The sequence below is a fragment of the Eupeodes corollae genome, chromosome 2, assembly GCF_945859685.1.
Source record: "Eupeodes corollae chromosome 2, idEupCoro1.1, whole genome shotgun sequence".
NCBI lineage: Eukaryota > Metazoa > Arthropoda > Insecta > Diptera > Syrphidae > Eupeodes > Eupeodes corollae.
In genome coordinates, this window is record NC_079148.1 from 140,381,670 (window position 1) to 140,397,577 (window position 15,908).

A 15,908-nucleotide genomic window follows, 5' to 3' on the forward strand; every position below is an offset into this window, starting at 1 on the left:
TTAAGAAAGCTCAACATTGAATTCGCTTTAGCAATAATATAATCCATATGCCCAGAGAAATTTAATATGTCATTGAATATTACACCGAGGTCCTTAATCTCCGAAACTCTACATAAGACGTTCGTTTGAAATATAATAATTATAATTAATAATGGTATGACATCGAGAAAAAAGGCATACAACTACATACATTTATTCATGTTAAGCGACCATTTGTAAAATTCAAGTACAATGGTAATTCATTTATGAAAATCAAAAAGAACAATGGACCAAGATGGCTCCCTTGCGAAACAGCAGACAGTACATAGCTATATTGTTTTTGTTGACAGCGAGTTCAAAATTTTCAAAACTTGTTTTCTTTTAACCAAATAGCTGGAAATCCACTTGAGAAAAGTTAAATGAAAACCGAATCTACTGAGTTTTTGAACCAGAAGTGGTATACAAATACTATCAAAGGCTTTCCGAAAATTAGTATAAATTGCATCAACCTGAAATCCAGATTCAAAGGCATTTGACAAATGTTGAGTAGAGAGCGACAAATAAGTTGTGAAAGATCTACCACTCACGAATCCATGTTGACATGGAGAAATAAATTCTTTAACATCAAAAGCCTTATTACGGTTGTCAAAGATCAATTAATTGACAATTGAAACATTTTGTCAATTAATTGATACATTGGTATTATGAACGCGAGTTGATCATTTTTTGATCCATTGTGAACAAAGATCAAAAATCTATTGTGAATGGTGCCTATTTACTTTTGACGTTTCAATTTCATTTACAATTTTTCAACGGACTGGTTTTTGTTTCTTGTGACGAATTTTATTTTGGTTGATTTGGATTAAAAATATAAGTAGTTTGCAATAAATTAATGGTTCTATTCAATTTTAGTGTTTTTTTTACGTAGGAGTAATTGTAAGTAAAAAAAATCAGCTAGCTAGATTGGTAGAACGGATGGAAGAGAACCCAGACTTCGCTAAGGGTGTTTATTCAAAGCCACTCATGAGTAAGAAGTGGGCAGAGATTGCGGTGGAATTAAACAGCTTATGCCCACCAAAACGAGACTCAACCAACTGGCCTGGCGTTCTTCTTCCATTGAATAGTTAAATTTTATCCATTTAGGACAAATATTTGTTTCCAAGACATTTAAAACTTCTTTCAAAACAAAATGTTAAAATCTTAAGACAGCTGCAAATTTTAGTATGTTTGGGATGGATTGTGGACTGTTCGTTGGTTTAAACTTGTCGTTACTATCTAAAAATACATTGAGGAAGGCTTCTTTCGAAAGTCTAAAGTTTTGAATGAATCTAAAAGCGAGCCAAATTAGATTTTGTAATGTAACTACAAAAGATCTTTTATCTACTATTCAGCCAAATCCATCGGATTTGAAGCGTCGCATAGTTTTCTTCGAATCTTTGCTTGCTCCAAAGTATTTTCTTCTTTAATTTCATTTTCAACGAAAAATAGTTCAGTAAAATAGTAGACAAGCTTTTGGCTTTCGCGAACCGTAAAATATTTTATCAACAAGGAATTTGTGATTGACTGAAAATTTGATAATCAACAAATATTTTGACAACCATAATACCAAGACTGTCAATTTGAATCATTCACAATAGATCTAATTTCTCAAGAGCGTTCACAGTTTATCAAAAATTTTGATTGCTGACAACGATAATACCAATTCATCAATTTCATTGAAAAATGTCAACTAGCGTATTGATAATTGACAACCGTAATAGGGCTGCAAAATAAATTTTGTTTTTTACAATCAACTCGAAAAGCTTCGGCATAGCAGAAAGTTTGGTGATTGCACGATAATTCTCAATTTTATGTTCATTCGCAATAGTTTTTTTTTTTTAAATATGTTGAAAATTGATAATCGCAATAACGCTTTAAAAAAATTGTTGACAAATTTCAACTTTCAATTTAAAATTGACAATCTTAATAAGAGTTTTTAAATTCATGATTTTTTTTTTCAAATAAATGGAACATCTGTTTTGAATATTATATTAATACAATTATCAAAAAATCTGCATGAGATGTTACAAAACAGTCTGAAAGTCGTTTTTGGTCTTGTAATTAATTCTTCGTTTATGTAAAAACGGATGTTTTCAACATTTTAGAGGATACTTAAAACGAAGTTGGGATTAGAAATCATCACACCATGAATGCATTAAATTCATAAAGTTTAAGATCGCTTTATTTTTGTTTTATTTTGTTTATAGAAAGTTGAAACTCAAGAAAACTTTCAATGATATTGGGTAATTTGCAACACTCCTTTAATTTTTGTTTTAGAAGTAAAATTAAATTTTTTTAATATCAATGACATTTTTCGAAGTCTACAAATCTAAACGAAAAAAAAAGAACTCAGATGCAGCGATATTCAGTTTTATTTTAATTCAAAGTTTCTCAAAACTTTATATGAGACGGTATGGTCATATAAAGACTAAAAACTTGTAAGAATTTTCAAAAACTAAGCAAGATATTAAAATGGTTCCAACGGTAGGTACGTTGTATTTAGAAAATAACAATTTGCACTTTGCCAAAATTATCAAACTATTTATTTTTAAGATGGTAAAGAAATTTAAAAAAAAAAAGTGGCGCAAAGTAGGTCCATTATATTTTAATATGTTCATCAGTGTACAGGATATGGAATAATACATGAAGAAGACTTCAAATTCACTAACATGTTTTGTTCTTCTATTTTTAAACAGCAATTCAACCAATAGCCAAATACCTAAATCCCAGTTGAAACCAGAAATGATCCGATTGGTATTTCTAATTAACGGTCTTAGTGCAAATGCGGGAGTGAACCTCGAATTGCGGAAGTCATTCTAAGTCGACAATGTTAACACAATTTCAGTCTCCGTTCCTGCAATCTCTTGGACCGTTCCAACGGTTTCGCTTTTCTTACATTTTATTTTGGCCATTGATGTAAATGTGAACTCACACAGGTACGAGGTCGCAAATGGAATCAAACACTTTAAAGCCTCTAATTTTAATGCAGGATATTCTAATTTCCTTTTTTAACCAAAAGGTATCCAATTTGAAAGACTTAAATTCCAATTGCAGAATTCCATCGGCATACAGATCCAGCAGACTTTCCTTGAGCTTGAATGCCAATTTTGCCTCATTTACATCTGCATTTAAAAACGGATTAAAGATCCACCTTGGCCCAAAATTCTTCGATATCACTTCCAGTGAGAAGTAATAACACAATTCTTCTTTCAACTTTTCTCATACCATTTTCATACCAGGTATGAATTCCTTGATATTAATCTCACATCCGACTTCTCGACAAAAGATTGTGTCGAGGAAAATGAATCTAAGTGGTTTTGATTAAGAGACGATGACCAAAATTCAATTTTGTTTGTAAAGTCATGGATTTTATCTTTAGCAGTGATGACATTTCATCATGCCGCCTTTGAGGACTTTTATTCAAGATATTCAAGCAAAAAAGTTCTTGATGTCAAAGTTAAAATGTATGAAAAAAAAGCTCTTAAGACTCTTGCCATATTATTTTAATTAAACAAAATTCGAACTATCGAAGTTCGAGCTATCGCAGTTCGACGATACGGAAAAAAAGCAATGGGTCGCGAAATACTTCTTCGGGCCTAAGGGGTCAGTTTCATGTAAAAGGTTGAGCAAACACTGCTCTAAAACTAGCCATAAACTTATAAAATTGTAGATAGTTCTTGATTTTTTTTTGTTTTGTCAAAAAAAAATGATGATTTATAAGTCCACGGTCCTTCAGGGATGTCAAAATTGTATAGATTCACGATATACTTTCAATTAATTTGGAAGCATCTTTAAAGATAATAATGGAAAGCAACCTTCTTCCCTATAAGGAAGGTTAGTATTCCTCATTTCTTAAATAAGAAACATTTCCCATAAAAGAGACAGAAAAATACACAGCTACCCACAACAGCCATGGAGGCATGGAGCATTCATAAAATTTACGATGAATTACCTTCCCAAGGAATGCCCCAATAAATATACAAATCAAAAAGAAAAAAAAAAAAGTACATAAAAACAAAAACATGCTCAACCGGCTTATTGTGCGCGGCTCGGCGCGGCAAGGCGAAGGCGACCTCTATCGCCCGCCGCGACCGCAACATCCGTGGGTTGCGCCTTGTGCACATAAAACCAATATGTTGGTGGCTCAACCATCGTTTAGTAGTAACTCCATAGAAGAAAGGTACTCCAAAAAAAGCCAAAAACAAAACCCGCCGTACCGCTGCTGTGCCGCACAAGAATACAGTAAAGTGAGTTGTGTTTTGCTGATTATTATTTTTTTGGTTAATTTTTGTGGTGGAATACTTTGCGCCTTGTTTTTTGTATTTTGCGGCGGGGCTAACATAGCATGTTATATGAGTTTCGCTTCGACATCGAAGCCGCAGCGCTGCCGCGCTGTTTCGTTGGTCTCGGTTGGATCTTGAGTGCTACATCAGCAACTTTTTCATATTCCCAACCAAAAACCAATTTTATGTTGAGCGAATTTTTTCTCTGATTGGCATTTCTACCACGTCGTCAATTAAATTAGCAAATCGAAGAAAAAAAATACAACACAGCACAGAAGATAAAAAAAGAAGAAACAATATGGTTCACACTTTACAATTTCCATTTTTTCAATTCGATTCGATGGGAATTGTGATTGTAATGAGAGTGATCCTCAGCATTTCACTTCAAGTTCAACCCAATTCATTTCATAGGGTTTACAATGGAATGTTGATCTTGATCTTTTCGATTCGAACTTACCTTTGACAGCTTCGTAATATCCTAAATCCAGTGTGATGAGTTATTTATATCAGGTAATCCCAAGCAAGAAATGGAGATGCACTCAACAATCGTTGTTGTTGATGTCTTTTACTCGAAACTCAAAATATCGCGATCACAGCCGTGAATGACTTAACCGAAAAAAACGATCTTTTCAAGAATCAACTCTTTTTTTTAAACAAATTCTTTTGAACCAACAAATTAAGAAAAAATCAAAATTTGGCGAATGTTTTCTTTTCACCAGAACTAGAACAGAAATTCAAATTCACCACACCACCGATCTTGCACGGGGGCACTATGCTGTTGCTGTTGCTGCTTCTGCTGCTGTGTACTCAATAATCTCTTTTATATTTTCTGAATTCCCAAGATTTCCCGATTGAACCTTTTGTTTTTTAATTCTTGAAGATCTAATTTAAATCCAAAAAATCTGAATGTAATTCAAGTTTTCTTCTTTTTCATCAAATTTTCCAATTCACGTTTTTCAAAATAATTAAAAAAAAAAAGGGAACAAACTACGACACCAGTAAAGTGTAAGGAAAAGCCACGAAAAATTTCACCCAAGTCAGAGAAATTCAGAAATTGTAAGGAACGAAACTGGTTTTTCAATGCAGAGAATAAAAATGTGTTCACTCTTTTGTTTTTTCCTTTCCTTTTGTATTTTATTTTTTCTTTTTGTTGAGAAAATTATTAACTTTGATGCGCGCGTTATAATTCAACACCACATGCACATTTGCACGGTTTGGAAAACAACTCAAAACTGAAACGTTACGAAAAGTTGGAAAGTGATTCAAGTCTAGAGCTAGACTAGACTACGATGTGAGTACAAGACGTGGATACTAGAAGCGCTAGCGTAGCAGCCACTCGAACTTGGATTGGGGTAATTTTTGTTGTTGTAAAATGAACTCATGCTCGGTTTATCTACGCGAGGCTACGATACGATACGACGCTTGATAGTTGTCAGTTGAGTGGAATAAAATCAACCCACTCGCGTATACACTTACGCGATGTGTATTGGAATTACTGGAACGAAGCAACAGTTATAATGTTGGAATGTTTTGAAAAGTAGAGTGTTGTGTGTTGTTGGAAAAGCAGCCAAAGAAGAAATAACCGGTAAACAATTCACCAATTCACTGAAAAGTAAGGTGAGCGTGAGACGTGTGATTGGGATTTGGGACTTGGGAACTTGAGATTGTGAGACACATTTTAAAGGGGAATAGTGGATGATCGGCTTTTTCCAGTTGTTTCATTCTTGAGTGTTTCTGTATGGTGTTGAGTTGAGATTTTACAAAAAAAATATCTATTCCAATTTGTACATCGGCATTTGGACAGTTGTTGAATGTGGTGTTGAGTTTAAATGGAGAAAGGAACTGCCAGGTTAGTTTTGTCTGGAAATGTTTAAACCATGATTTTGGTTTTCAAAGACAGGAGGGCTAGCTAAAATGTAAGCTTATACGAAACGTGAATAAGTCAAACAAAATGACAGCATTCGATCTTGGGCTCAACTTTCTATTACCGCAGCACTTTAGAGCGAGGAAACATTTATTTCTATTTTAAATTAATTTTCAAAGTTGACTTTTCACATACAAAACACGCAAAAATAGTTGATTTTGACATTTCCTACTTTTTTTTTTGTTCAGTGTTGCCATACATGGTTTTTTTTGTTGTGGATTTATTTGATTTTAATGTTCAAATGCAAAAAGTACTTTGCATATACCCATACTCGCACCCACCTCAAATCCTGTAATGATCCCAAGTATTGGTGTTGCGTAACTCACCTGTTAGTACGCCGCCGCAGTGCTATTAATAAAAAAAAATTTGGTTTTAGGTTCAAAAAACATAATACAAAAAAAGTAGAGTTAAGTCCGAAAAAGAAAATATTTTTTTTATAAGTTAGAGGTGTTTCCTCGCCTTATTATTTAAAACATGTTCTATTGAGATCTCTACCTTTGTAACTATAAAAAAAAAAAATCAGAAGAAAATTCGTGCTGCGGTAATGAAAATTCGTCCCTCGATCTTGTTTAACCTCAGAGAATGTATTTATTTGTAATAACGACAATATCAATGATGCTAACGGTCCTATTGTTTTTTTTTCTTTTTGAAATTCGCAGTGTTGGCTGCAATAATGCTTAGCAGCGAATTTCGGAATTTAAACAACGTGAATCAATGTGCTTATAGCTTTTCCTTAATCCTATTTCTGTTTCCGTAATAACGTAAACATCTGTATCCAACATAAAATTCATATATGTTCCCACCATAACGTGCATCTGCGATTTTCAAAAAAAAAATCTGTTAAAAACACATACCGGAAGTGCGAAAGATGTGCATGTTCGATTGTAGTTGCCATATTACTATTTTTTAAACTTCGCCATAAGAATTATGTTAAGACATTCATTGTTATTTCAATGTTCTTAAAGTACGCCTTAAGGCCGAATAAGTTGTTTTTTTGTGGATAAATGTTATAAAATAAATAGAGATTACAGAAACGGGATGTCTTACAAATTTTTTGTTTAAGCGAATTATTTCAGTGGATTCGTAGCGTTTTTGAGATGACGTTTCTTTTTGTTCAGGCTCCACAGTTCTACTTACAACTCCTGTAATTTTTGTTCGCAATGACTCATTGAATTGTTTGTTTATTAAAAAGGGTGTTTTTTAAGACATTTGGTTTTAAGAAAAAATGAAACGCATATAATTTAATGTTATGGTCAAGAATTAGTTTTATTGTAGAAATAAGTGATTTAAATTATGTTTTAGAAATAATTACGGGCAAAGTGCAGCCGTAGTTTTAGCTTCATTATATTCCAGCCGAGATAAACAATTTTCGACTCCATTTTGCTTTTTCTCTTCCAAGGCGTCAATTTCGGTCTTATATACAGTTGTGTTCATAAAAATAGCAGTGCGCTCTCCAAATAAAACAAAAAGGCCTTCAATTTTAACGTTATAATATATTTCATTAAACTTCTAATAACAAATTAAAATATTTTATTCATAAAAACAAGAAAATTAGTATTATTGATTTTTTACCGTTAGCTTTGTCTTAGTAAAAACAGTTTTTTAAATATATGGCTGTTCATAAAAAAAGCAGTGCATGACAAAGTACTAGATCTATTACCTAAATAGTAAGAAAAACTGTAATAAGTTATATGAAAGTATACAAATAATGTTAGCTTACAATTAATACTTTGTTGCATAACCATTTTTTTTATGACTGCTTCGCAGTCTGGTTTTGCGTTCCACGAATCACGAACTGCTTCCCACAATTCTTTCGAATTCTTGGGTTTTGCTTTATGAATTGCGTTCGTAACATCCCTCCAGACATTTTCGATGGTGTTAAGGTTGAGGGATTGAGCGGGCCACTCCACAACGGATAACTTCTTCTGCGCAAACCATGATTTTGCATTTTTGACGTATGCTTTGGGTCATAATCTTGTTGGTATACCCAAACCAACGGCATTTTCTCTTCAGTATAGGGTAACATAACCTCCTCGACAATTTTCACATACTCGGTTGCATCCCTTTTACTCCCAATGGGATTAATAGGCTCGACCCCGTAGTATGAAAAGCAAGCCCATATCATAATTTTTACTCCACCATGCTTCACTGTTCTTATAGTGTACCGTGAATCGTATTCTGCATTTTGCGGTCTTCTCACAAATTCTCGACAACCCTTGGTCCCAAAAAGGACGACTTTGCTTTCACAGCTTCACTGAACATTCCTCCATTTCTCTTTTGCCCAATCTCTATGCGCTTTAACAAACTCCATTCTCTTTGCCACATGCCTTTTCGTAAAGAATGGTATCTTGCATGGACTTAGGGCTGGTAACTTTGCTTATAGAAGACGTCTTCGTATTGTGACAGCGCTAACAGGCAGTTGAAGTCCATTTTTATTTACCTAGAGCCTATGGAAGGGTTCTGTTTTGCTAACTGAAAAATGTTTCTTTTAGTTCTCTCAGTGGTCATCCTGTTTGGGCCTCGCCTAGGATGTCTTGAATATTTTGGTATGTTTTTCCCTCAGAACGCAGTTTTCGAATTTCTTCGGGGCAGTGTCTTTTAGACGTGTGGCAAGTATATTTAATTTTTTATATGCTAGTATGTTGCAAATACTTAAAAGTTTATATAGTAAAATATTCACTAAACGAAAAATAAAAAAAATAATAATTTTTAACAATTTTTAATTCTAAAATCAAAAGCATTGCTATTTTTATGAACACTCTATATCCAGAGAGTTTGAAATAATTGGTGTTCACCGTGTAAAGTAGGGTATAAGCTTCAAGCTAAAAGTCTCTAATATGAAAACGAAAGACCGTTAGATGCAAGTTACATGGTAATTTTTTTTGTAAGAATTTCCATTATTTAAATAATTGACAATCTAATAAACTGTGACCAGCACTTTTCATAACCCAACCATAAATGTGGCAGTGGTATTAAATTACGATCTCGGAGATCATGTCACAGGGCAGCGACACGAGATAATACATCAACAATTTTCAATAGATAATTGGTTGTTTCGATGTGTCCCGCGAACCGAACCATTATTTTAACAAACCAAACTAAGCATAAATAAGGTGACAGCTGTCAAAAAGAACAACGCGTAAAAAAAGTAATGCAAGATTAAAAACCTCACGTCTAAAAAACCACCGCTATTGCAATTGCTATGTATGTAAAAATATATGATTTTTTTGATTTCGATTATGTAATTTGAAATGGAATGTTTTTATGATTTCAACATAAAAAATGCAGTACAGATATTAAGATTGTTAGAAAACCGCGAATGCCTTTAATACTTAATTAAGGCAATAGAGAACTTGAAGTTTTTGCACGGCATAATCGGTTATCTAGGGCTTCTTATAAGTAATAATTATGTATAGACACAAGGCAGCACTTACATATTATACTTACATATTTAATAAATATAGAATTGTTATTATTTATTATTATCATTCAAATAAAAAAAGAGGTTAATTTTGAATAGGCCTCTGTCTATGCAGGTGTCACTTTTAAAACTGTCATCTTTTGATATTTGACAAGTTGTTTTAACACGTCATTCGCTTATCTTCCTCTTTATAAGTAAATAAACTTCGATTTTGATTTCTATTATAAAATACTAGTCTTTGAAAATGAAATATATTATTTAAAATCCATTGAAAAATAATAAAATACTCTATTTTAAATTAACTATCATCTGAATTAATTGAACGTACCACTATCAAGTAATATATCTTCATAACTGTAACCTTTTTGAATTTCAACGGACAATTCAAAAAAATAATTCAAAATTTCAATCTTCTTCGCCCAAGCATATGCACCAAAAACAAATCCATAATTGAATCTGTTCACAAGTTGTTTTTGTAGAAATATTTAAGTTGAATGAGGAAATAGGAGCTTAATATTCAGTTACAAAAATATGGTGTACAAAGATATGTTAGTACTTTAGGAGTTAATTCTAGGTTTGGCCGTTCATTTTCTTTTATTGATTTTGCATCATTTGGAAAGCAAAGGCAGTGATTATTTGAATGCCAAATACATGTCCGAGATTTGAATTATGTATGTATACTCGTACTTACAATTACTTATTTTTTCAATCTTAGAGAAATTTTCAATTTATTGCTATATGCAATGGCAGCGGAATAAACTTGAACTTAAGTATAGACAGGTCTCAAATCTTACACAATTGACAGTTCAGTCAAACTTCTATTAAAAATTGTTTGGTATACAATGGGCAGATGAAATCTGTTCAATTCACTTTAAAGAGATATTTGATAGTGTTTACCTTTGATTAGAAATGAAAATTATATTCTGATCAACGTAAATCACACAAAGAATTTTTTGTTGCGAAAAAAGTATAGCTGCACATTTATTTTTCTCTACAAATATGTTTTTCTATTTTCCGGACGGAAATTCATTTTCCTAAACAGCTGATACTTTTATGTTCAAAAGTAAAACGAATCGTTCCACTGATTTGGGTTCCAATTGTACACAATTCCTATGGCAGATTTCTGTCAGTCATTTTTTTTGGTGGATTTCAATCAGGAATTCTTTGTTCAATGACAGACATTTTTAATTATCGCTACAAACGTCCTGCCAAAAAAATTCCAATAATTGATTGAAAATCGGGATATATCTTTCGACTGATTTCATAATTTTCAATACTTTTTTAATCACTTTCACTTCACTTAAGTCAGAAAACAAATTTGTTGATTGTCATAATTTTTATAATTTTTATGTTTTTATTTGGTTTTTCTTTGCGGAAGACAGTTTTGAAAGATCGGCTATAAAAGACACTAATATTGATATTGAAATCGTTTTTACTGCTTTGTCTTATTCCTCAAACATAAAATAGAAGCTACAACTTTCCACGAAGCAAGCCTCTTACAAAAATTAGCTAAGCTTTTTTAGGTACATATAAACAAATTGAAATTACTTCTCTTTTAAATCAATTTACTATTTTTGAATTCATATCACCGACTTTATCAAATCGATAATCTCAAAAGAACGAAAAAAAAGACGAAATTCACTTTATTTTATATTCGAAAATAAAATAAAATCGATATCGAAAAGTGAATTCCAGGAGTCCAATTTGTATATTACCCGTGTATTGTTGAAAAATCTATCAATAGCATAATAGGATTTTACACTAATAACAAAAACAATATCCGCAGTATGAATACTACCGATAAAAGTTAAAGTAGAATGTTCCTATGGATGGGTTTTTGATATTTATACGAGTTTTGAATGGATCTTATGTGATGTCGTTCTCAAATGTTGGTACGATTGGTAATTGCTAGGGCAACCAAAAATATGTTCGAACATATTTTTCGTTAACATCATTAACACGAGACTGTGATAGAAATGCCTTTCATTGAAATCTTCGACTTTTAAACGTCATCTGCATATTTTTGCATATTTCACTGAAAATGCTGCGTCCAGATGAGACGTTCGCTAAAGAAACATTTGTTTTTAATGATCAACTGGAAGTGATAAATCACTCAACCATCATCGCCCGGCTCTTCGATGATTCTGTTAGAATTCTGGGTGAAGATTGTAACAAAGACTCGATCTTACTTTTTTTTAATCAGATCCTGCTCCGTATATAATAAAAGCAACACAAGATATTTAAGTTTTCTACCCAAAATTAATGCCTGTTATATGCCTCGCACATGGACTTCACCAAGTATGTGAAAATATTAAAAGTGAATGTGCTGACATTGACCGCTTTATAGCAAACGAAAAAAAAGGGTTTTCAAAAGCTCCACGCAGAGTGAAAACTCTTAGAGACATAGAACCTGGACTGGAACTTTCTCCACAACCAATTATTACGCGATGGGGACATGGGTCGAAGCGGACAAAGCTTAATTTTCAAAAATTGTAATGAAATGTTAGTTATTTACTGCAACAAAAATTTTAAAGAAATTTTTCTTACTGATCGCTGACATTAAAAAATGCCTTTTATTCAAAAATTAATTTGCTTCGTTAACTTTTTTTTTCATTTTTTTTCTTTCTCAAATAGATCATTTGTGCGAAGTTAAACTATTCTTTTTTTGTTTGGTATTGTTCTTATTAATTTATTTCCTTAAGCAAATAACGCTTCTTGTATACGCCTTTTACATTTATTGAGCATATTTTGAGGGTATATATTTGATTGTTAAGGGTATATTATAAGCGCAAAACTAGTTTTTTTTTAAATTTTGGTTGCCCTAGTAATTGCATTTGTATCTGGATGGCTGTGTTCGTTGAGTAGTTGTACATTTGAAATCATGTGTTTTCCATTGGGGAACAAATCAATATATTACTGTTAGTTTTGTTAATGAAAATGTACTAACTGGGCTTATTTTGCAACAGAAAACAATCGAAAAAATAATTAAGTTTTGCTATTTTTCACCAAAGGTTTATCTCAGTTTAGATTAAATTAATTTTTTTGGTGTTTCCATCACAAAAGATGATTTAAAAATGTTCAGGTTTGACAACACTTTCCAAAATGCAAATGATGTTTCTTATGAAGTGCAAGTAAGATAGTGTGATTCGCGTTAAACAATGAAGAACTGAATAGTTCAGCACCATATAAGAACATAGTGCCTACTCCATGTGCAATTTTTTTAAAATTTGATTAGAACAAAACTATATTTTTGTACGCAAACATGCAAATAATCAGATCATAATGCATTATCTGTAAAACCAACTCCTCCACACAGGTTTTTATTCACAATTTTAAAAATCAGCTTACCCGATTTCACCCCTGGTCTGAATTGCGCTATTTTTTTTATTTTTTTATAAATTATTCTTGCAAATATTCAATTATATCTACTTTCAAATATAAAAACTAAACTACAGCGGATCGTTGTTTGGCAATTTCTCACTGTACTACGAGCATATATGGAATACCAAAAATACACGGCTTTTAAATCAATCTCAAAATCATTTCGGACAAAAGTCATAGGTATAAAACTTCGCTGAAAAACTTAAAATTTTGATGTTAGGTGATTCGCCGATTCGGTTTGGCACTTGGTAGTTGTCATCATTTGTGAAAATTTAAATGTCTTAACCAACGTCATCTACCAATTTCAAAAGTAGTATGACAATGACAACAAAAATTTATTGGCGATCATAACACAAAACTGTAACACTATAAAAAAAATCGTACGTACTTAACTGTATTAATATAAAAATTCTTAAAATCATATATTTAAACTTCCTTTCCTTCATCATAGTTAAAACAAATATGATTTTATGTACGTAACTACTTAAAAATTAGGTGTTTTACAATAAGAGATTTAAGTTTGATATTAAATCATCGAATCACCAAACGATATTAGCCAAAAAAATAAATAACACGGTCAAGAAACTTTTCTTTCAAAACTGCGAATTATGCATTCAAAATATTTAACGTGTATCACTCCATTTTTTATAAAGACAAAGTTTATATCTGTCAAATATCAAAGGAGGAGAGCTTCAAAAGTGACAGTTGCCTAAACTTTCATGATACCACGTATCTTAAAACCCTTTATGACATAGGTTCAAAGGTAAAACTCGATATTACGAACAAAATATATACTTTTTAGGAGAATAAGAATATTTTAAATTTTAAGTCCGATTTTTAGACATAGTGAATGGGCACCGTTCATATTTTTACTATCAATGTTTTTCTTAATGTCTTGAAAATTTTTTGAATTGAAAAATATATTTGAATCTTAATTTCACCTTTGGACTAACGATTTCTACCTAAAAAAATTAGATAATCAGACTATAGATCTGCACTTCGAAGCTTATGTAAAACTTCAATTTTGGTACCTAAGTATTATTTAATAAAATCGAAGAAAAAGAAACAACGAATATTTTTTGTAATAATTTAAAACTATGTATCACAGTTCTTTTATTAACAACTTAAAAGTACTTTTTCAGTTTCACGTTATGCATAGCTAACATGAATCTTTCACTGAATTAAGGTTTTTCTTTCGGTAAGCACATTTTAAATGCCCTATTTTCAACTTCTCCAATTGCAATATTAATAAATACAACAATTTACATAGCAATAATGCCAATGGATGATTCACCAACAAAGTGATCGCTAAGTGGAGTACGTACAAGAACTGTAAGTAAAAAAATAAAATAAAGCCAAGTAAGTAAAAATTTCAGAATTTTGTTATCAAAAAATTCTTTAACGCACCTGGGTTAGATTGGCCAATGTAAGTGCGTGGTGGCATTGAAGCTCCCAACAATGAGGTCCAGGGACCATTGTTTGGAGTCAATAGAGGTGATCCAATTTGATAGCCATATAAATCGATGAGGGCTGGGTTAAGGGTCTCGACTGGGGAAGCACTGGCTTCAACTCCTGCGGCAGCTCCTTCAACAGCTGGGCTCATGCAAACAGCAGCGCAAACAAGGATCACAGCAAGTTTGAACATTTTGTTGTTTGTTTTGGTGTAAACTTATGACTCCACAAATGTACGAAGTTGACTATACTTTATTTTCTCGATGAAAATTTATTTATATACTAAAAAAAATTGTCAATAAGAATTTACGTGACATTAAGCTCAAATATGGAAATAGGCCCAATTCATCGCCTTATCGACACTTGGGCTTCATAAATATTCTAATTGATAAATACGACTTAGAACATCTGTTCTTTTAGGCTTGGGGTATTTGTTTGTGGATCGAATAAATTTAATATTATAAACGTCATACATTTTAAAGTCATAAAATTGTGGAAAAATATCTGAGATCAAATTTCAAGCTTATGCTTTGTAGTTCATGTCATTTGATGCGTTTTAGTTTATTGTTATAGAATAAGCAAAATTAAAATCAAGAATTGGGTTGGACTTTTATTTTTATGTTGTTGATATGAATTTTAATAACAATTAGAGTGCAGTAAAAACTTCCAACACTAATTTGATATGAAATATTTTATCAAAGTTATTTTAAAGTTTGTTTGCTTTACAGAAATACGTTTTTGCTATATGAATGGTTAGGTACTTATTCGTTATTAATTGAGAAATATTTGTAAGATACATTTACAATTACTAAAATATAAATTTAGTGGATACTCTATTTGAGTCATAGTTTCTTTAAAAGTAAAAATGGCTTCAAACGAAAATATGAATTCAAGTAAGGTTTGCAAAGAAATTAATGTGAAGATATTTTGTGGAGCGAAAATAGATATCCTAACATTTGCTGTAACTTTTGAAAATTGTTATAAGAAAATATAAGGCAGTTTTTATTCATACCTTCTGAACTTTGTAGAAAGTTATGTAGTTCGGAACTTCCCTCAAATAACATTTTTTTTTAACTTGCAAATTGCATAAAAAATTGAAAATATAGGTAAGGTTAAAGTGGCTGTCCAGTGGAAACGGACAAACTTAGCCCAGTTTAATGGCCCATTGAGATACCACATGAATCTTGAGGCTTCCTCCTAAGCTCAATGGAACCAATTTAAGTCCCTTAGGAAACGTGAGAACCTGATTATGCCGATATGATTTAGATCGTTTAAATAGTTAAAGAAGTTTTTTTTGAGCCAGAGCAGGACATGTACAGAGAAGATGAAGAACCGTTTCTTCCTCTTCCTCGTCCATACAGCTTCTGCAAAAGTCATTTGAGAATACGCCTAGTCGCGTGGAGTGCTTTCCTATTGGACAGTGTCTGGT

At 32.0% G+C, this 15,908-nt stretch overlaps 2 protein-coding genes across 2 annotated transcripts in view; both read right to left on the minus strand.

Moving 5' to 3' along the window:
• The window catches only part of LOC129945933 (spectrin beta chain, non-erythrocytic 5), a 143,034-nt gene extending 137,456 nt beyond the window's left edge, over window positions 1–5,578 (minus strand). Inside the window, exon 1 of the mRNA XM_056055913.1 lies at window positions 4,759–5,578. The gene's annotated coding sequence lies outside the window, so the exon portion shown is untranslated. The remainder of the gene's footprint in view (window positions 1–4,758) is intronic.
• Window positions 5,579–14,137: 8,559 nt separating this feature from the next.
• LOC129948385 (chorion protein S16) lies at window positions 14,138–14,720 on the minus strand. Its single transcript, XM_056059363.1, has 2 exons — window positions 14,435–14,720; window positions 14,138–14,357 (listed from the first exon to the last, which is right to left on the minus strand). The coding sequence occupies exons 1-2, from the start codon at window positions 14,670–14,672 to the stop codon at window positions 14,290–14,292; spliced, it is 306 nt and encodes a 101-aa protein (XP_055915338.1). The 5' UTR covers window positions 14,673–14,720; the 3' UTR covers window positions 14,138–14,289.
• Between the last annotated feature and the right edge of the window lie 1,188 nt (window positions 14,721–15,908).